The following is a 22,740-nucleotide window of genomic DNA, read 5'->3' on the forward strand; positions in this document are numbered from 1 at the left end:
ATTTTGATGTATGCTTGAGATTCAATCATCTGGTTTTGCACTGTGGGAAATGACACATCTATCAAAGAATCGAGGACATGATCTATAAAATTTTATCTACTTTTAGTTGCCACTGCTTCAAGGAAACTCTGTAAGGAGTGCATGTGTCTTATATTTCCTTTAGGATGGGGCAGACAGATTTGTTGGCAGTAGTGTAGGATTGAAAAAAAAACAGGCCTGCACAGATCTCTAGTGAGCAACTCTCACTTTTTCCCACTGTAAAAACTCACTCTACTCAGTACCTGCTGCTGTCATGATGCCAGTTATTCAGGGATATTCCTGAGGGCTGCTTTGAGGCTGTTTAGAGAGTCAGTAACTGAATCAGACCTAGTTAAGATAGCTGGGGTGAAAGAGAGAACACCAGAGCAGTAAATAAAAGCACTTCATCATGAAATAACTCCTGGAATGTATTGACCATGGCAGACTGTGTAGAGGGAGTTTGAGGGGAGTTTTCCTTTAAGGTTAGCTAAAGGTTAGGACTTGAATTTTGGATTAATCTCAAGGCTTGCAGAGGTTAAGTAATAAGGGTTAGTTTTGCAGCTAGTCTTTGTTATTGGTTTTGTAAAGATTTGATGATCTGCATTTGAGGGATTCAGTGGGAAAGAACCAGTTGGGGCATTTTGTTTTAGGGGTAACATGTACACAAGCATCACAGTTCTGGTATAAATGCACTGATAAATGGGAAAAACTGTAATTTTCAGGCTCGGACATGTTTGCAGTTGAAAGCTGTTTTCTTCCTGTGTGAAGCCTCCTTCCTTTGTATAAACACTGCAGGCTAATGAGCTAGTTTCCGGAAATAGACAGGTGATTAACACACTGCTCCTCACAGTGTGAGGCAGAGCAGAGCTAGTTAATGCCATAAGCTATCACTGGGAAGAGGTTCACTCTCTTAGGACAACAGTGTTAAAAGGCTCATGGTTGGATATAACATAAAATTATAGGTCTTTCATAATTTTTTTCATGCTGCTGAGGCTGGGTCAGCTTTTAGCCATGCAGCATCAAAATGTGCGGACAGGATGCTATTTGTAGAAACAGTGCAAGTCGCAATCTGTTACATGATCAATCAATTCGTGCAAAAGAAGAGTGCGCTGGTGATGGATAATAAGGTCAGTCACAATTCCTGATAAGTTCACCACGGTAGCAGTGTTGTCAGTCATTTTAGTTGCATAGTTTGATTATTAAGACTAGCTGTCTGTGTTTCTTTGTGTTTAACAGGATATTTAACAGCTATAAAGTGTTTTAGCTCTGGTATACAATGTAAATGTGCTGTATTTGACAAATTATTGTACTCACTTAGCAACATGTAGTGATTACCTAGCTCGCTAGCTTGCTTGTGTGTGTTTTGGTACGTGTGTCAAGCTTTCTAAACATAGCTAGCAGTTATCCCAGTGAGTGTTAAAATAATCTGTCTCCACTTTTTCACTCAAACATTTAAGGCCATGCTAACATTGGACTGCTCATATGAATTAAATGTAGGATGGCAGCGGTATAGCCTTTACATGGTATTATATGGTATGAAAATTGACGGTTTTCATACTGTGTACATTTGCTTATTACCGATATTGAAAACATTTTTTAACTGAAAAGGGAATCTCACCTGCTCGTGTACATGTGCTTAACTCCTCTACTGCCTCTCAGACTCTGAAACACATGTAGCACAGAAAAGTGTGACTAATATCACCAATTTCCATCTCCCAAAAAAGAAATTTCAAAAATGCAGCTTGGGAGGATTTTGGATTTCCCAAAAAACAAACATTGACTTGTCCTGGAGGACAGATATCCAGTTTGCAGAAAATGTGGACTCAAAGTGGTTGCATAGGATGAAAAATATGTTAGGTCATCTTAAGAACACCATCCCTCCATGCAGATCAAAGTATGTGTTCCGTTTATACCTTTACCTATTAAAAAAAACATTTAAACATTGATCGTAAAACACGCTATCGAAATAAATTTCCACGTCTGGGTTTTTTGTCAGTTAACAGACACACACTGTCCCGATCTGACCCCATAAAGAAACACACACACACACACACACACACACAAACTTTCCCGGCTCAGGGGGCTGACATAAGTGAGTGTGTGTGCAGACAGGATCGGTCTGGTTGCACTGTTGTGCACCTACAGCAGTGGAAACTATTTTTATAATCGCTTAGAGCACTTGTGACAACATGTATCGCTATTTTCAAGATATTTACAAACCAAATAATCCATCAAGTAATGGAGAAAATAATCAGCTGATTCACCATAATGAAAATAATCATTATTGTTGGATACAAAATAGCTCAAAAGAGTTTCAGAGTTTCTTCAACCAAACCAAAAAAAACTTTCACTTTAGCTTCTCTGACCACTTATCTTCATTTTATTTAGAACACATAGACCGTTAGCCGGTTGGCCTCACTGTGTGGTCTCTGCAGTGAGAGTCCTGTGGGACAAAATGGTCTGATTCATGCTGGGAAAGGATTAGAATTATATGCTCAGCGGCTTTTTCTTTACACAAACTACACACACACACACACACACACTCACTAGCTCACACAGAAACACACACTACCACATCCTTGAAATGCTGAGACTCAGCCATCCATGTGTCCCCTCCACCTTTAGTGAAGACTTTTTCCTTCATATGTGTCCTTAGCTTTTCTGCACAAACATGGATTCTGACTGTCTGGTTCTATAGAGGCTTATGTTAGTTTGGTCTTAGATCACTGAAAGTGTGTTAAAGGTTCCAAACTCTAGCAATAACAGAGAAGACTTGTAGGATAGTGTATTGAAATGGTTCTTGTCATTGAATTGTCACATTCACTGTGTGTTTGTGTGTGTGATATGATATGATATGATATGATATGAAACAAATGGAATGATATAGCTGACAGCATGTACTGTGTCCTGCTAGATTAAAAACAGGAGAGAGGTGGACTGTTACATAACCAGAGAGAGGGAAAGGAAGGAAAAGGAACAGTTTTCTAAAAAGAAAATTGGCAATGTGTCCGGAATTTCTGGAAAAGATTTGATTGAGACATTTTGTAAGTGGAAAAGTATTGATAACATGACAGAGAGAGTGGCCACGTAAACTGCAGATAAAGATGTACCTCTGATCCTTTTTAAAATAATTACAAATAGGGATATTTTCAAATAACAATAAGTAACATCCTGTGAAATTATATGTATTTGGCTGTGTTTAATACACACAGCTTTGTAGGGCCTCTCTAATATCTAACCATATTCCTCCTGATTAAAGATGTCTGGTCCATTTTGTTGATTGGATGCTAATCAAATTAACTTAATCTTCATGACTTTATACTGTAGCTGTTCATTGGTTCCTGCTGGAAGTCTATAAATGACTTATAATATGATTATTTGTTTGATGCCTTTGCTACATAGCTGTGTATAGGTAGTATAATGCACAGAAAATGGTAATTGTTGCCAAATAAAGCAGTCCAGGGTGATCAGAAAGGGGTCTTAAACACAGCTCATTGTACATTAACTGTCACATAATACACACACAGCGCACCATTTAAACGGGCAGCCAGCCCAGCAAAGCACCGTTTGTTTTACTTTCACAGTGTGAAATATTATTGTACACACGGATCTAGGCTCCAGTAAAAAAAAAAAAAAAAAAAAAGAAGCAGTACAGCCGTTGCCTTTTCAGCTCAAGATATAAGTAATAATGGATGGTTGTTCAGTGTTCCTGCTTGTCTGTGTTTTGTCCCAGTTAGTCCTGCACTTGTGCTGGGAGTGTTAATCTGTGTTCTCTGTGCTGTGCTTGAAGAGCCTGTGTACACAAGTGGTCACACTCTCTGACTACAGACCTTTCTGGTTAAGAAGAGCCCTCCGTTTGTGTGTGTGTGTGTGTGTGTGTGTGTGTGTGTGTGTGTGTGTGTATGTGTGTGTGTGTGTGTGTGTGAGTGTAGCATTAGTATTCACCCTGGAGAGTCTCAGTGAAGCGCTAGTTGGGCCTTTTGTTGTTCCTCCATGAAGAGGTCTTAGGGGGTCTGGGTTGTGTGTGAGTGGTGTCATGAGAGGCTTCGAAAGGGACACAAATAGCTGCCATGAGTCCAGACATGCGGTGCATTCCTCTGAAACACTCAAACCTCAAAAGACACCTTAAAATGATTTCAGTCTGGTTGTTGATTCAAGCTCTGTGGCAATGGGTAGGTGAAAATTGCCTTCAATTATATTGTTTTGTGCTGCAATATACCGTCACTGCGCTTGTGAGTCTGTGTATGTAGTAGGGTGGAGATGCACAGTAGACACACATACTAGCCTTATTATACTAATCTGTCTTAAACAAGGATGGAGATTGCTTTATTGATTCTGTTTGGTTTGGCTGTGAACAGTTAACTCCCCAGAAGTCCATGTGTGGGTTTGTGGTCATTGCTTCAATGCTGCAAACAGCTAACAATCCATTAAATTAAGCCAGGTCATAAATATTTAAATTTAAAGTGTGAAAAACCATATGTGTTTAATCTTTTTGTTTTAACGGAGCTGATCTGGTTGTTGTATTCCAGACTATTCATTTTGCCAAATGTTGACCCTAGTGAACTTTTCAGCATGCTGCCCGCTCTCTGTGTTTCTGTGTGCGTCTTGCGCAGGTGGCCTCTAGTTTTTGGTGTATTTCCTGTGTTGAGAGCCATTTCCGTGGATACAAGTTAGCGGAGCTTCCTGGTTTCCTGTTTGGATAACCTGTGAGTTGTGATAGGCTTTTATCCAATCAGTTGCTTCTTTTACTTTGCAGCATCATTTGTTTTAATTTCTTAAAAAGTGTAAGCGCTTTTATTTTTGTCATCACTATCTTCATCGTCCAGTAAGACTCGAATGTTTTTGACATGAGTGAGATTGAGATTGAAGAATTTAAGAGGGCGTCACCCTTCACTGAAGGCTCTGGTGGACTCAGCAGTCGGCAGCTTTTATGTGAATGGCTGTGCTTTTGATAGGATTTCATAGCCTGGAAAAAAACCCACATATTGCAGATAGTTGATATCGTATCAGTTATGTGGTACAATAGAGGATTGACACTTTTCTCCTCAACTCAGTTATCATTATGGACCCTTCCTTCCTGTTCTGGAAATGTTATATACCCACCAAGATCGTTTTTTTAAATACATTTGCTGTGATAAATGGACCATGCTGCTACAGAATTATGCTTCATTTTATCTGTGGAACTTCTAGTTGCTAGTGAGGGTAAGGAGAAGGGTCGTTACGTTGGTATTGTGCATATTTGATTGACCTAAATCAATGCTGAAGTGCTGGTTTGTTTTGAATATGAGACACACACTCTTTCGACTTGAAAGGTGAAAAGTTGCTCTTTCATTGAGGAAAGCATGATCTCTTCTCTCAGTCTCTTTGTATGTGTGGTATGTACAAAACTCTCTTATCAACAGAATATGTCTAAATCCATGGCTTCCCTTAGGATGGTGAGCAGTTTATATCTATCATCTTTGATTAACATAAGCAAGCTTAGTTGCAAGCAACAGTCATAGCTGGCCCACCTCATCCTACAGGTGTAGTAGTCTGTCATAGAGAGACGGACCAATGAGATTTAAGAGAGAAGATGAGATTTGGTTTGAAAGCTGATATCACAAAATTAAGCTCTGTTCTCATATTTTTGGACTCTTAAAAGCTTTCAGGGTGGCAGCATGGTGCAGCAGAATCTTTTGGGTGCTCACTTTACCATTCATCTTAAAGAGTTCCCTCCTCATGTACTACATAGCGTCCTGCTTCTCTCCAAAATTTGTCATGAACATGAACACGAGACACCATTGAAATATTGTCTCTGTGTCTTCAAACATGTTTGTGTTTGACTAGTGATGCCTCACATTTAAATTGACACACATACACACAGATGGAGACACAAACTGTATACCCTGGAGCCACGCAGGACATGACCTAATTACTAAAAGAGCAGATTTACATGTTTATTTAATTTTTTCTGTTCGTACCCTTGGAAACACCTTGATTTCATACAGTATGTGAAAAACTTTGCACTTTTGTTTGCCTGCATGTGCATCTTGTGTATGTTACGGTTGAACATTAGTGTCTTTCTGGCATGCTGCCATTGTTAAGTGTGTCATTTGCTGTGTTTCAGATCAATCATGATCAACTTCCATGACATAAGACTGCTCTGGGCTCTACTCTTTATTGGCTCAATAGTGTTGACCCACATGTATATCCACACAAAAACAGACGCACATGAATAATCGGTCACATATACTCCTGCCACCCCCCTCAGTCCCCCTCTCTTTCTCCGACAATATCTCTGTTCATCGTTTACACTTTAGTCATTAGCTCTTCCGTCAGTAAATCCCCAGCACTGGTGTATTGACCATCACACGTCTCGTTGTGTGTTACATGCCACCCAGGAATCGAACAGTCCAGTGCATATGCAATAATTGGGTTACTATCCCAATTTTCTGTGACCGACTTCTCTTCATCATATGGCTCAGAGTTATTTCTAGCCTGGGAACTCACTAAGAACTTGTAATTTGTTATTTCAAACGAGGACAATTGAATTGACAATTTAAACAGGAGTATAAAGATTTGACTTGTTTGGCACAGCTCACATTTAATTTTGTTGTTTTGTTTTGGTGTTTTTTTGCATCATAGTCAATGATGTTGAAATTCACAGTTAGATGAGGAGGGACAGCTGCCGTCTGTTACACTCTTGACAGGACGCACAGCTAATAATGGGCAAATGTGGCTTCCTTCGCAGCTACAAAGAAGGATAACCTCTCTGACCTCTGGACCACCCTGCTCGTCTCAAAATGCTACAAAGATTTCAATCAGTTTTCTGTTAGGTACAAAATGACATGAGCATTACACCTTAAGTTAAGATTGATGGTTTGTACATGTCATAGAGAAGACCCAAAAAGTCTGTTTAACTTTATTTCTTTGCACAGTTTTGAAAAAGCAGTTCATAAAGTGATATTTCAGCTCTCATATTCAAGGAAGCACTAATTAGTAGTGCTGGTGCTTTCTGTGACCAGTGTATGTCAAGGTCCCTCCATGTGTTCAACATCTAGTTCAGCTTCTTGTCATCGACACCAGTTTTCACAGTACTCTGTTGAATACTTCCATAGAACTGCTTTGTCATTTGCTTATTTGGCTTAAATGAAAAAAAAATAATTTCTGAAATGCAGTCTGACATCGGCTTGTGGCACTGTCCTCCATCATTTATCACCTGCCAACACAATATTGCTAATTGGTCTTGTAAATTCGAGGAAAGTGTTTCCAGTTCCATTGCGTCTTGATGTAGTGTTTGTATTCAGAGAAAGTGAACTATGACTCAGGTCAGCTCTGGTTTCCACCTGCCTGATCCTGTGACCCAACACACACAGCACCAACACACACACACAGTATCCTTAGCGTGACCGAAGATGTAAAGATTTGGGGGTTTAGCCAAATAATGACACAGATTCAGTTCCTTCTTTGCCTCTCTAAAAGCTCTTTGAATCGCCTTGTGTCTGAAAGGTGCTGTATAAATAAACTTGGCTTGCCTTCCATAAAGTTTTGTTTTTGTCAAAGTGGACAAGCCTCTGAAATAGCAAACCAACATGTCTCCTCCAGAAGCACTAATAATAAAATACTTTGAGGCTTTAGAAGCTTTAGGCAGAATGAGGCAACAGGTTTCATTTCATTTATTTTTTATTAAAAGGTGAATACAACCAGTGTATCAGTCTAACCCTCATATGAGACTGAGTCCTGGTGACAGACGAAAATGCCGTTACTCTCTTATCACCTCCTACTTTTTCTTCACTCACCATCTCCTCATCATCGCCTCTGTGCTTGCCTCATACCCTCAGTCTCCTCAGTTTTGACAGGGGCTGTGGGTTAAAGGGAAATTGGGCGAGCGACATACGTGTGGAGCGGAGAAAGAGAGGGCTTGGTCATACACAGGAAGGGAGGAGTGGGGAGCCACAGGGTGGATGTTTTTGGTGTGTGTGTATAGGAGAGCCTGCACAGAAGGGGTCTTTGTGGGTTAGGGCATCTGGAGAACACACACACACGCGCACGCATACACAGACACACGCTTAGCCCATGACATCACAGCTTACCGAGCAGCCAGCAGGAATGTTACTGAGAAAGGAGAGGCTTTGTGGAGGAGAGGAAAGAGACGGGAGGGGAGGAAAAGGAGGAGAAGAAGAGGAGGAAAAGGCTTGGCCAGAGGAAACTCCGGCACTCCCACTATCTGGAACAGGACGGACCAAGGCTGGTCTGAAACAGAGCTAAATGGGAAAACGGATACAGCTTATGAAAAGAAAACATATCTGTATCTGAACGGTAGAATTTATTGTAATATTACAAAACTGAAGGAGGCCAGCTTTTGAAAATTACAGTATGGATTTTCTGATATCACTATTATAGACTAATCTTCCGGTCCTTATAAGAGCAACAGGTGAGTACTAACCCTGTGGAGTTGTACAACAGTTTTTTTTTAGCTTTTTAATGCATTTCTGTGGCATTTCTGTATTATTAAATAGATTATATTTTGTTTTGATGAGAAAAAGGGAGAGCAAAATAGTACACAACATACAATAGATAAAATGTCATGGTTTTAGTACCATTGCAAAAGATTCTGGTCACGTTGTAACCAGTTCAACATCCAGACTGTATTTTGGTTGAATTGGATTATGTATTAATGTCAAAGTTGAGATCCTGGTGCTGTGTTTGTTCAAATGTTGCAACATAATGTTGAATTGCGCACTTGGGCCTCAAGATACCATTGATTCCTCTGTTTATTCCAGCTGTTAGCCCCCTCCGTCAGTCCACCTGCCTATCTGCTGACACAGCCAACCAGAAACCCACTATGCGTCGAATTATCCGCTTATTTCATTAATCAGTGACATACCATCGCTGTTATTCAGCATCTCCACTCTGTCTTGAAGGGATGAATAGGTATAGGATAGCACTGTTTGGCCTGGGTTCATGATCCAGGCTGTTTAGACATGAGAACACCAGGCTAAAGCAGCAGTGGGCTCCAGTTACTATACAGGATCATATTTAGCCAGGAAACAGAAACAGAAAGCTGACTACACTGGGTTACACAGGAGCTTAGTGTGTTTGTGGACATATATCATCAGGCTTTCATTTTTGTTTTCGCCATGTGCTCTGACCAGAGTGTGGACTCTAACAGAAGACTATGACGTGATATTAAAGGCATGGTACCGTACATGCATTTGTGTGTGAGACAGAGAAACTGAAAGATGGAGCCCGTCAGACATAAAGATAGTTCATTTCCAGTCAGGAAGTATTAGGGTGTACTCTCCTTCTGGTAAATGTGTCCCAGTTTACAAATCCCCTAGCGTCTCAGGCATGCAGCCGAGTGTGTTTGTTTAAAGTGTGTATGTTTATGCGTGTGTGTGTTTGTGTGTGTGTTTGCGATTTTTGTGCATCACAGTCAGAGTGTAAGCATTTCCAGATGTGATGGGAATGGAGAAAGGCGGAGAATGAGACAGCAGTTACACAGAACATAAGACTGTGATACTTATCTGTTTAGTCAGACTCATTTTTTTTATTACTGTAGTTCTGATGACTTTCCATTGAATTTATTGATTCCCACCCCTTAGAATATTAACCTCAACCCTCCCTCTTACATACCTAACCTTCACTTGTGCAAGGATGATTTTCCCTTTTTCTCCTAAAGTTATGGATCTAAAAAACAAATCTAAAACTGGTACAATGCATAACAAGACACCATTTACTCACTCCAAGAATAATCCTGACTCAGATCAAATCAACTCAAATATTTGTGTTACAATTAAAGTAAGAAACCTAATCCTACCCCTGATCTTATCTTTAAATCCAAATCTCAACCATAAAATGATTTAATCGTCACTGTAATCTTAACCTTACACCCAAAACCTAACCTAATATTTACTTTGTCAACCAAACTGTAGCCAACTTTAAACAAATTCTAAACTTTACACCAAAGTCCTAACAATAGCATAGCTCTGTGCATTAGTCAGGACTGGTAAATTTGATTGTCCTCAAACGTTCTTCCTTTTTTGGAAAAAACTCAAAACACACACTCACAGCTCGCACATCAAGGTGGTGAGGGTGTGGGCTGTTATGACTAGTAACACTATATTTCACTATTCATCTAAATGTTACGTAGACATTTATATATATTTACATGCTAATAGAGACTTTTCAGGCATTCAAACACATTATGGGCCGTTTGCCTTTTCCCTTGTTACATGATTCTTTCCACACTTCCACACACTAACAAAGGCACTTACACACACACACACACACACATGTTGCTCCTTTAGCTGGCCAAGCAGGGTGCACAGTGTCCCTCATCACAAGTATTAAAGTCCGAGCCTTGAGGACAGCGAGTTATGCGTGGAATGCCAGTTCACCTCAATGAGAGACAGAAACACACACGTGAATACACACCTGCTATACAAATACACACACTTGAAAGAACACAGTTACACTTCCATGCACCACTGCACAGCTACAATCATATACACACTCCATGTGTGTGCGCGTGTATGTGTGTGCAGGAGAATGGCATTGCATATGAGACATTCCTGTACTGTAGTACTGTTTTCCTGAGGCAGAAACAGGATATCCTCCCCCTCTGTTACTGTCCTGCCTGTTGGACACACACACTCCTATACTCACACATTCCTGCACATGCACACACACACACACATACAGTATAAACACAACAGATCAAATTTTACAAAGACAGAAGACCTCGTGTGTAAGTAGAAGTAACGTCTGGTCCTCACATGGTCACTAATATCATTAACTGGGTGAAAAATCATTTGACTTGATGACGGACAAAGTGAGGGAGAGTGAGAAGAAAACAAAGAAAGTGGAGATGAAAGAAGCAGGAGAAAAGAGTCCAGCAGTTACTGTGATATTGCTCCATGTCACTCAACCAGTTTGGTTAAACAGAGAAGTACTTTGGTAGCCTGTGTAGTAGTATCTAACAGTATGATTATGACTCCAAATGAGAAAAGCTGTGGTCCTGCACACCCTCATAGACTAGTCTTGTTAATTGCTATGTCTGTATCGAGGGCCTCTGTCTCTCTGTAGCCATGGTGAAACACGCTGTTTTTTGTTGTTTAACCCAAACAAATTTCAAATACAGAAACTGTAACTAAGACAAAAAAGCAAAATAGGATGAATGTTTTACATAACCATAACTATATAACTTCAGTAGACTTGAACTGGGCATTAATGATGTATTCCTGTAGGAGAATGTGTATAGACTAATGTATATATAAGATTTTACTTCATGAGACAGTATAAAGTGAGGAATTTGCATGTGACTGACGTGGGGGGGGGGTTAGACAAGAGGAGGCTTTTTGAGGAGAGGCAGGGTGTTATAATCCACCATGTGACTTCACTGACCACTCTTCCTTCACTTGAACAATCCCAGAGAGGAGAGAGGAAGCAAGAGAGGAAGGAATAGATGCAAAAAAAAAAAAAAAGAGGGAGAGTGGGGATTCAGCAGAAGAAGGGAACTGAAATCTGAAATCAAGCCTTTGTGCAGAAACCTCTTGTCTAGATACCTGACATCAGTAGAAATGTCCATGAATATCACTCAAAAGCAGTCTGGTAGTGTGTCTGAAGCTTGAAGTGTAAGAGGGGTTGAAAAGCCGAGACATCCTCCTTGTGGCTGTGTGTGTTTTAGCTGAACAGTGACTTTATTCACTGAAGTGATCCTCATTAAATCCCCACACACACACCCACATGTTACAAAGACTGGGGTCAATAGCTCCTCGTGGATGTAAACACATCCTTAGCGTCGAAGTGTAATGAGTACGAGGCAATAAAACAGGAAGCCAGTGGAGCGTTTGTTAGTGGCTCATGCAGAAACAGAAAGTGAGGTCAATAAAGTGAGGAGTGTGTGCACATGTGGCCTCCCATGAACGGTGGGTCTGGAATGTGTCGGATAAATGGTTCACAAAGATAGAAGGTCACAGGTTTGATCCCTGCATAGCAATGTGTTTAACAGTGTGTCCTTCAACATGACACCCATCCCCTGTCTATTTCTTGCTTGGATAAATCACATTGTCAATTAAAATGTGACTGCAGTTGATTAATGTAACATCACCATATTGCATTAACTGGTTAATCATAAGGGTGTAACATACTTTCAGTAATGAGTAACTGTTATTCGTCAATATTTTCAGTTCATCATCAGCTAAAGTTACCTGGGTTTGTTCATAATATCTGCAGTGTACTGCCATAAGTTGACTGATGTCATTTCAGTTGATTTCCATTTTGAGGGAAATTTTAGTACATTCTAACAAATTTGTCTGGCAGTCACACAATGACTCGACAGGCTCTGTCACTAGCTCACGACTGATGATGTGGCCTTGAGCCAAGCACTTAATCCAGAAACACATCAATGAGCTGCTCAGTGTAAAGCAAATGTGAAGCTCTTAAAACTTAAATATCTTTACAGCTGCAGAATCTGAAGTATCTTGACGGATATTTGTGCAGAATATGTATAATATTAAGGACCATTGGACTCAGGTCCTTAATCAGGAGAAGATTAAAATAAAGAAACTCCTCCTGTCTCCAATTTCTTCTTGTAATGTATTTCACAATTTTTTATTATTAGTCTCCAACGTCAAGTATTCAGCAAGCTGATTCATTCACATAAGAGTGAAGGTCTTTAAACAAAGATGCAGTTGTTTTAATACTGTAGAAGATTGTTATGTTTGTGGCCTGTCATAGAGCTGCAGCATGTGAGTTGGTGCCCCCTAGTGGTGGGAATCAGTCAGAACACACTCCTGCTGCAGAGGTTCAACACTGTATTACTGCAATGCAGACAGACAGATATATGTGTGGGATGCGTGTGTGTGTTTAGAGAGATTATAAGATTCTGATCTGTCTGTGCTAAAACTGCTCATAAATTCCTAATTTGAGAAAAAGGTGTTATTCAATCGATCACGAGTGTGCGTCTTCTCCCAACAGTACCTCTGAACCATATGTCTTTGTTTATTTGTTGGCACAGAAATCGTGGCGGGCAGCCGAGGATGCCAGTGACACAATACCAAGAGAGCGAGCCCTGAAGAGCGTCAGTTTCCAGGAATCGGTCAGCGTTATCACTGACAGGCCCGCAACCATGGAACTAGAGAGCCAGCAGATCCAACATGGCTGCCTCAGCAGCCCCAGTAACCGAGGCCACAGCGCAGCTGGTGTGAAAGTAGAGACTCCTGACAGCGAGGTGGTTCAGGTATGCAGGCTCTCAGAACAAGATTTACAGTTTCTTCTTTTATTTTGATGGAATGGAACAAATATCACCACAGAAAACTTTGACCTGTTTTGGGCTGTCACAGTCTCAGAGAATGTTTTTTTTTGTCTGTTTCTTTTCTTTTCAGTAATCTGAGCAATATTAGCCTAAACAGAGAGGGATTTCCTTCCTACAGCAAACTAAGTTAATTAGGCAACGATTTTACCCCTTTCTAGAATAGGAGAAGAATTTAATGAAATTTATTGTACAATATATGTCCACTACAGCAGCCTGATTATATGTTGTGTCTACAGGAGATCTGTTACCTGGACCAAGTGTTAGACGCAGCCTCTGAAACACCCACCAATGGAAACTCGTCTCCGTCACACCACACCAAACCAATCAGCATTGATGGAACCTCTCCGTCTGTCTGTGTGTCAACCTCCTCTCCTGCCAATCACCAGCCAATCGTTGTGGAGGGGCAGAGACAAACGACGTTCGTCCACCAGGAGGACTCTGGCGTGAGAACCAACGGGCATGTTCAGGGGGAGGAGTCGGGGCGCAGCAGGGCGAAGTTTGAGCTGAGAGCGTTTCAGGAGGAAAGACGGCCAGCAAAACTCTTCACCCCCGGAGAGGAGCAGCAGGTCAGGGTGACGAGGAGACGACCCTCAGAGGAGGTAAACAGCTGCGAGATAATGTGTCAGATGCAGCAGACACAGTGTTATTAAGTTTAGTTGTGGTCACATTTTCATCATAGATAAGGAAACAGTAACCACTAGAAACTTTTTTAAAATCAACAAACCTCATTTCAAGAAATAAGTCACTTAGAAAACTAGATAATTTTCAGTCAAGTGACACAGTTATTGGAGTGTAGTTACAGACACTGAAACATGAAACACTAAACATGCATCGATTAAATTAAATTAATATGTAATGAAAAGCTAATCGTAATGGCAGTTTATTGAAGATACTCTTTGTGATTATTCTTACTCATATATTTTTCTGCTGCTTTATTTCCCCTGTCAGGTTCAGGAGTTGGAGCGTGAGCGCCAGGAGCTGATCAGAGATCAGGCTGTGAAGAAAAACCCTGGGATCGCCCAGCGCTGGTGGAACCCTCCTCAGGAGGTAGTTTCCCATTGAACCTCTGTTTTCAATTTGAACTCCATTGCTTCCTGACAACTGATTGACTGGTTCTCTGGTTGGTTCATTGATTCTTTGAAGGTGCCTTTGGAAGCGCAGCTGGACGCAGATCAGCTTGAGTCTCTCAAGAAATACCAGGAGAGAAAACAGCAGAAACAGAATCACACTTATACATACACACAGGTAACACACGCACACTTTGACCATGAGGAGATATACCAAAGTTGGACTTTGGGTGACTTGTTGTAACATTTCTGCCTGATTTGTCAGTACACACCTCTCATCTCCTAACTTTTTCCTTTGTATTCTGCTTTCCCATCTCTATTTGCAGCCCCAGGTGTTAGGTCCTCCCACAATGGTGACCTCTGACCCAGAGCTAACCAGGAAGGAGGACATTGTCGAGAAGCAGATCGACTTCTCGTCTGCCAGGAAGCAATTTCTGCAAGGGGAGGGCACCAAGAAGGACATAGCTCCTCAGATATACTCCGCCAAACCCTTCTCGAAATCCATAACCAGGGGCAGCCAGGGGAGCAGTGACATTGTTGCCGAAACCGGAGAGAGCCACGTGACCTGGTCTGATGAAGGAATTGCAGGAGAATTCACGTGTGCGCGAGCCGTAATGACAATCCTGCGTGAGGAGGAGGAAGGGAAGGATCATTTCCACCCAGCCTTTCACCCAGAGGAGTCTGACTCAGGATTGGACGAGTTATCTGTCCGCTCTCAGGACACTACTGTGTTTAGCTTGGATAATGTTTCCGACAGCGGGGCTTCGCTACCCCCTACCCCGTTGCCACTTACCCCTGTGTCACCTCCTACCCCCCAGCCCACCACGCCAGTCAACGGGCAGACCAGCGGCGGTCCAACAGAACACGAGCTGGAGTTCCACGCCGGGGTACTTGTGCAAAGTGCCATCCAACATGCCCTTGCAGCTGAGAACGGAGAGGAGTGGCAGCCATCTGACCTGAACTCTTCACAGCTCAGCACCCCTGTGTCTCCATCCTCAGCTTCTACAAGTAGCCCAGTGCCAGTCTCCCCTGTGTCTTCCGGTGGAGCTCCGAGTCTCCAATCACCTGTGTCCTCCAGTCCTGCTCTATCCAACCCGTCCCCTCAGCCAGACAGGCGGCCAGAGGTAAGAGTTGTTTTCCAAGAGAAGCCCGCAGAATCACAGCAGACTCAGCAGCAGCAACAACAGCAGCCCTCCAGTCCAGCACAGCAACCACAGCTCCAGACACCTTCTCCGCCACCTTCTCAGCCTGTCTCACCTCCACAGAGACCCAAAGATGGAGGCCCCAGGATCAAAATCCAGTCCTCTTACGCCAGAGCGCTCGCTTCCTCAGCCCCGGCTCCAGCTCCAGCTCCAGCTCCAGCTTCAGCTGCTGCCTCGGCAGCTCCTGTTTCCAGGCCAACCCCAGTTTACCGTCCCCCTTCTCCTCCAAGCCCGGAGAAACAGGAGTTCAGCTACTTCAGTAAATACTCAGAGGCAGCTGAACTTCGTAGCACAGCAGCAGCAACACGAAGTCCCGAGGCAGAGGCAGCTAGCGGCCCGTTCCGCCTGCGCTCCAAGAAGCAGCGAACCTTGTCCATGATTGAGGAGGAGATCCGAGCAGCTCAGCAGAGGGAGGAGGAGCTGAAGAAACAGAGGGAGGCGCAGCCTGTTGTTATTGTCCGCCCCAGCCACACTTCCAGCAGCAGTCATGGGCCTATGAGGACAGGGATGCGGCAATCCACCATTTCCGCAGCAGATAAGATGAAGAGTAACAGCCTGCCAACTAGACTCACACTGTCAGCAAAGACAGCACCAGGTTAGCGTGTTTCTCATTGATCCTTGTATGAGACACCTGGTACAAGATGTTTTTAATATCTCAAGAACTTTTGGACGGATTGCCATGAAATTTGGTTCAGACATTAATGTTTCCCTCAAGATGAAATGTTATAACTTTGTTGATTCCCTGACTTTTTCATCTGGCGCCATCACTACATCAAAGTTTTCATTGTCAAATACACCAAAATACCTACAAAACAAATGGCAGTCATTAATATTATTAGTTGCATCTATGTTTGAAAAATGAAATGTGTACCAGTTATACAAAGATGAGCTCCAGTGAGCCACCCATGATTGGTGTGATTATGCCAGCTCAACAAACGTGTCTAACTCTGTGTTTTTATGTGATTTGCAGGAAAGATTGAGAAGATTCGACCTGCGCCACCCGTCTCACCCTCACCCTCAGAGGGAGCCCTGTCTGATGCCGGCAGTGAGGACTCAGGAGGATCACGACCCAAAAACTTCATGCAGACGCTTATGGAAGACTATGAAACACACAAGGTGAAAAGGAGGGAGAAAATGGAGGACAACAGTGTAAGTATTAAACCCTGGAGATGATAAATTAGCAGAGATGTGAATGAGAGAATGGAAGGATTGTTTTCCATGTTGTATAACAAAAAGTAATTCGAAAATGTCAACCATAGAAAACTGCAACAACATAACAGGAAATAAAAAAAATATTGGTTGGGGCACAGCTAGTCCTAAAAATGAAAAAAGGACATTGCTACCCCCAAAAAAATATAAATAAATACAATGACATTTGTTGAGTTCTCGTTGAACATGTGACTGCAGAAGACACGAAACAAAGAATAAAAGTAGCACAAAGGTGACCACAGCTTACAAGACAATACTGGACCGTGTTGAGGTTCATTTGGTTTGGTCAGATCACTGTGGTTGAATGCCTCCATCCATGATTCGTTGGAATGAACAAATACTGTACAACACTAAAGGGACTTTCCCACAGGACATGGAATAGAAAGTAAGTCACAGACGCTGGGGGATTTCTGTCCTTACTCAATATTTTTTTCTTTTTTTCTTTTTTTTTTTTTTATCTGAATAGATCTTTTAATGCTCAGTATTAAGAAAGAGGTCTCTCTTGAGAGGAAAGATTGTATTTTGGCAAAATAAACAGTCAAAATAAAGGTCTACAAAAGATAAAAATAATTTTTCACAAAAGGTAATTGAAAAAATGTTACATCTTACATAATCAGAAAATGATCAGAGCTTCATGTCTCCCATATTTAACCTATTCATTGAGAAATCACATACTGCAAAAAACACAAAACAAACATATTCATTTTATTGAATTAATTTGTTTTCAAGATATTTAACTGAATGTATCTTGAACTGATCATTTTGCAGCAGGCAGTGTTCTCGCTGATGTTGTTGCCAATGTTGTTATTGTTTATCCATGATGACATCACATGTGTTGACTTTGTGTACTGTTGCCTTTCTCCTGCCGGTCGGTCAGTATGCCCGTTTGTTGCTGGCCAACGAGGTAACCACTGAGGTACCTGTCACACCCCAAACCTGTTCACTCCGTTAAACTGCCATTACTGACAGACCTGGGTCAGACTCACCTGAAATCTCTTATTGTAAACAAATACATACCTGTGTATATTTTAGACTGTTTCCAGTCTGTACAGTTTAAGAAATACTTACATGCCATGATAGTTTTTCAGAAACATTAGAAATTTTTTTTTAATACTGAATGAACTGTTTATTCAGGGTGATCTGAATAGGATGTTAAAGCAAAGCCCTTTTTCATGAGGTTTACTTCAGTTCAACTAAGAGAGAAGAGAAAGTTCCCAAAGACATTCGAGTCACAGACGAGTGGAGATTTTCACTCTCTTGTTTTCCATTAACTGTGCACTGCATTAGAGATGAGTCAACAGTAAGAAACACAGTAAAAACAGTAAAAAACTGTGACACATCACTCAGTCTTCCAGACATGAAACTGGTGCAGAAATTATACATGGGAATGTATTACTTTGTTTGAACCCATAGACTAAGCAGCTTCTGAGAAAGAAACCTAAACATTTTTTGATCTGGTCCCAGGTCTGCTTGTGGTCTCACTGCTTTATTGTTCTGCTCTGTGGTGTTGGTGCTGCATGTGCTTGTCCATTGATTTGATGTGACCTTTGACCCCCCCATGCACATTTATGTTCTATATATCTAATATATAAAGTAAGAATTAAAACAACTTAATTCCAAATAAAATATGTGCACTATTTTAAAAGATTGTAAACTAGCGAATTACATTATATGAATCATGATGGGCTTCAATATAAAGGTAACAGAAGATTTTGAACGTACTGATTTGGTGGATGTGTGTGTTGTGATTGTCAACATAAGGTCAATTTACATCAGTGTTTCCATTTACAACTACATAACTGGGCTCAGTTTTATGAAAATCATTTAGCGTCTATCATTTTCTATCATCATCATCACTGCAGCCATTATGTCAGACCTCAACAGCACACATCTACCCACAATCCACTTCAACTTCAACCTGTTCTTTACATTACCCTGTGTGAAGATGGGTTTATGTGTTTGTATGTGTTTGAGTGTGTGTGTGTGCGTGTGTTTGTGTGTGTGTGTGTGTGTGTGTGTGTGTGTGTGTGTGTGTTAGGCATGTGTGTGTGAGATGGAGAGTGATCGGAAACATAAATTATGGAACAGTTGTGGTGTGTGTGCATGAATCCTTCCCTGTAATGGAGTAAAATGACCTTTATTTTTATTGTCAAATGGTGCAGGTGCGCTTCATTTGCTCAAGTGTAGCTCAAGGTCGTTTGTCTTGAAACCTTTACCGAAGGATGGTTTAACCAAGCGCTCCCTCAGCGTTTGACATACACTGCATGTCATATTAAAGTCACTGTGATGTGTGTTTTTTTGTGATTGTGTTCCCTTGAGCTGGGAAAAAGCATGGATTTTATCAACTGTTTGCTCACGCCACAATGAATGTGCTTCCATCTGATTGGTTGTTTTGTATTTTTCAGGTTCTGGAGGCCACTCGTGTCACCAGGAGGAAAAGCGACATGGCGCTGAAGTGGGAAGCCGGCATCTACGCGAATGAAGAAGGGGAGGAAGAAGAGGAGGAGGAAGAGGAGGAAGAAGAAGAAGAGGAGGAGGAGTAAACAGCTCATTTCAGAGACAGTTAAGGGACTGAGGAGAAAGAGGAAGAGGAAGAGACTGAAGGAAAAACGCAAACAGGAGGAGAAAGGACAAAGAAAGGAAACAGTATTTATTTTACTAATAGTATTCTGATGATCACATGACCCTGCATCAATTTGTGATTTTTGGACCTGAGGATTGAGGACGGAACAGTATGTTAAAAGACTGAGTATGTGAGAGACATTTGAAGTGTTGCGTGAGTTTGAAGAAAGGTCAGCGATGCAAGAGACACTTTGAAAGGGTTTTATGGTGGATTATGAGCGTTCTGCAGAAGCTTATTTGGAATAGAAGGTTTTTACTAGTTGGTAGACGCTGAATGACTTAAATATTCATAGGATTTTTCACTTATCTGCAATATTATTGTAGAAATATGGGCTGAGATCTAAAGATTTTATTTTGACAGGTTGCCTGAGACTTGATGATGATGATTTTGGCAATATGTGCTTGAGAATAACCCCAGTCATCTTCAAAATGTGTGGCAAGGGTTTGATTACAAAGAGGATAAAAAGATGCTAAAGACAAGCAGGTGTATGCAGAGTGACTATTGAGAAACTTCTGACTGAAAGTTATGCTAGAAAGGAGAAAGAACGAGGCCTAATCACGCACTCAAGACATGTTTTCTATAATTTCAGAGTAATCTTTACTGCAGGGAGGCTGTGATGTTTTTCAGGGTTTTAACCCAATGGGAATCGAAGCATCACTTTCAGAACCCGTGAAGTTTTATCTTCTGCATCCTGCAGTGCCACAATACACCACAGTACAGCTATAACAGACAGACAACATGTTGGCTGGAGCTTTAGCATCCCTTTCAAGCATCTGTGTTAAATCTTAAGTGCCGACCTGAGGGTCAGCGTCCTTGAATCATTAAATGCTAGAGAGGAAATCCGCATAACTAGCATCAAGGTGCAACTCTGCCTTAGACCTGTCAGTAATTGTTGAATGCACGATATGTATGATGTATCTTATCTTCTTCTATCCTGTATTACTACAGTTCCAGTAGACTTTAGAGAAAATAAGCAACCACATTAGATAGTCTGTCTACAAAACACTATTCTTCAGTGACTTCACAGATGGGAGGAGACAGAGGGGGGGAGAGGGAGGCTAACTGCAGGTCATGTTTGTGTCACTTCAGTCAGTGTGTGTGTATTAATGAAAGGGCTGGGTCAGGGGTTTTATATTCTAAAAATCATTTATTTTACCTTTGCTGGCTACGCCGCTTTGTTGACCTGTGCTTTCTGATGTAAGCAGTTGTTTCATGTATTATACTGAGGTAGGACTGTGTATTTGATATATGAACATGTATGTTGAGATTCCATTGGGGCAACTGCCGTCTATCTACTATACCTTGCTAGTTGAGGATAAAGTTTGATGAAAAATATTGAAAAAGCCTTTTATAAAAAGTTGTTATACCAAAACAGAATGTTGTTACTTAGAGAAAATACAGTCAGCCTAAGCTCTTAGGTCTGTTTAAAAAGTACTGATTGTGTGCATGGCATTACACTCCTTTTCCTAACCTGAAAACAAGCACACAACAAGCAGCAAAAAGAAGGCAACTGACTATCAGTGCTACAAGCTGAACAGACTTCTGTTCATATTTACATCACTAACATACTGTAAGTTGGGGTTGTCTGTTTTTTTACTGAATATATTGTGAGCTTTGATTTTGCAAGATGATGTGATTTTCTGTTTCGTTAAACTACAGGCGTTACAGGCCTCTGTGATTTTGACAATACTGTGGACCGTCCAGGTGTAGAAAACAAGGTTCAGCTTCAACATGAAAACACGTTGCAAACACAGTCAGAATAATCCCTGGCGCCTACAGGACTGTCTTGAAATTAGAACTGAAAGTAGAAATGTGTCAGCATGACTGTAGATACAGTATTCCTGAACCACTTTAACTGAAAAGTAGCTAAATTATTATACATTTTAGTCTTTATTTTGAAGCCTTTGAGATTTTATCCAGCATTAGGATATCAGGAGGTTGTTTTCTGTAAACCAAAGGTTACAGTTTTGATCACCAGTGTGTCCTGTTCAAGTGTCCTTCAGCTCACACACTGAATAAAATCCTCAGAAATGCCTGAAACACAAATGTACACTGAGGTAGACTTGCACAAAAGATGAAAAAGAAACTGCGGGACACATACTAACCCTTGACGATAATTAATCTGTATTGTATTTGTTAGGACAGCCCCAGCATGAGGTCAAATACCTCTTGGCTGGAAATGCAGTGCTAGCAACTGCACCAACCAGAAGTGAAAACCAAGGACTTCTGCCTCTGTGATGTGCCCATTTCCCCACGGAGACAGAAAAAAACTCAATGACTCCATAGAATCCTCCTTGTTCTTGTTTTTATACACTTTTAATAATATATAAAATGAAAAAAAGTATTTAAAGGACTAGTGTCCCTTTTTATGAGCTTGAGAAATGTAAACGTGTCATTGACAGAGGTACTGTGTCACTGATACTGATTGGAAATTCATTTTGCCACAAGACTTAAGGGACAAATGAAAAAGTCAGTTGGGACAAAAACTTTCTTTCTTTTTTTTTTCCAGACATGAGGAACATGATTGAAGCGATCAGACAATATTAAAAGCACTTGTCATACTGGTATATATGATTTCCTGGTGAGAAAGTCATCGAGCTTCAACAGACACAGATCCTTTGTGATGAATGATTGTCTTACAGTGGCCTATCCTGGATGCCATCTGAGCATCTGCTCTATCTAAGCTTTATTCATAGCACAATTTGAGTTTTCATTAACAGAGGCAAAGTTTACTGCAGCAGCACATTGTAAAACTGTGTTATTGCACACAAACACACTCACGCTGTCCTCATGTATGTTTCAAAGCACACAATTAAACCCCCCACGCCTGAGTTCTCATTAAATAATACTCTTGAAAAGGTAACAGACATCATGCACACTCAGAGGAGTTATAATTGTGTGATTTATTATTATTATTATGATGATTATTATTATAATAATTGTTATTATTATTTGTTGTTTGACTTGATGGTGCAGAGATGATTTATTTATCATTTGAAATGCTGTTAGCTTGTTTTCACCCTGCAGAAGCGCCTGAGCTTCAGTGCGGGGGCTCATACTGTCTGTGTGTGACGAAGCAATCTTATCATACAGTATATAACCTCTGTCCCTATGTTAACCACTTGTATGCTCATACTCTGCTTTGTTATTTTATAGCACATGTAAGGCTCACAGTTATACACCTACTATACATATTATGAATATTTTCTCATTAAAAACAAAACATGTAGATGTTGGATTACTGAGTGGTTCATTTACAAATGCTTTCACTTTGAAACTAACACGACGTACCTGGCACTAATGCCCTTCACTGTTTGTCATGTG

The 22,740-nt window shown here is 41.0% G+C and overlaps 1 protein-coding gene across 4 annotated transcripts in view; it reads left to right on the plus strand.

Annotated features, from left to right (window-relative positions):
- The window catches only part of LOC130186224 (A-kinase anchor protein 2), an 82,125-nt gene extending 59,480 nt beyond the window's left edge, over window positions 1-22,645 (plus strand). For 3 of the 4 annotated variants that reach the window (XM_056403115.1, XM_056403118.1, XM_056403117.1), the window contains 8 exons: window positions 13,019-13,240; window positions 13,552-13,914; window positions 14,264-14,362; window positions 14,459-14,560; window positions 14,709-16,179; window positions 16,555-16,733; window positions 17,671-17,709; window positions 19,199-22,645. In XM_056403115.1, coding sequence (XP_056259090.1) covers window positions 13,019-13,240; window positions 13,552-13,914; window positions 14,264-14,362; window positions 14,459-14,560; window positions 14,709-16,179; window positions 16,555-16,733; window positions 17,671-17,709; window positions 19,199-19,336 — 2,613 coding nt within the window. In that variant the 3' untranslated portion in view covers window positions 19,337-22,645. The remainder of the gene's footprint in view (window positions 1-13,018; window positions 13,241-13,551; window positions 13,915-14,263; window positions 14,363-14,458; window positions 14,561-14,708; window positions 16,180-16,554; window positions 16,734-17,670; window positions 17,710-19,198) is intronic. The other variant, XM_056403116.1, reaches the window with a different exon arrangement.
- The last annotated feature ends 95 nt before the right edge of the window (window positions 22,646-22,740 follow it).

This window comes from Seriola aureovittata, chromosome 18 (genome assembly GCF_021018895.1).
Source record: "Seriola aureovittata isolate HTS-2021-v1 ecotype China chromosome 18, ASM2101889v1, whole genome shotgun sequence".
In the NCBI taxonomy this organism is placed as follows: Eukaryota; Metazoa; Chordata; class Actinopteri; order Carangiformes; family Carangidae; genus Seriola; species Seriola aureovittata.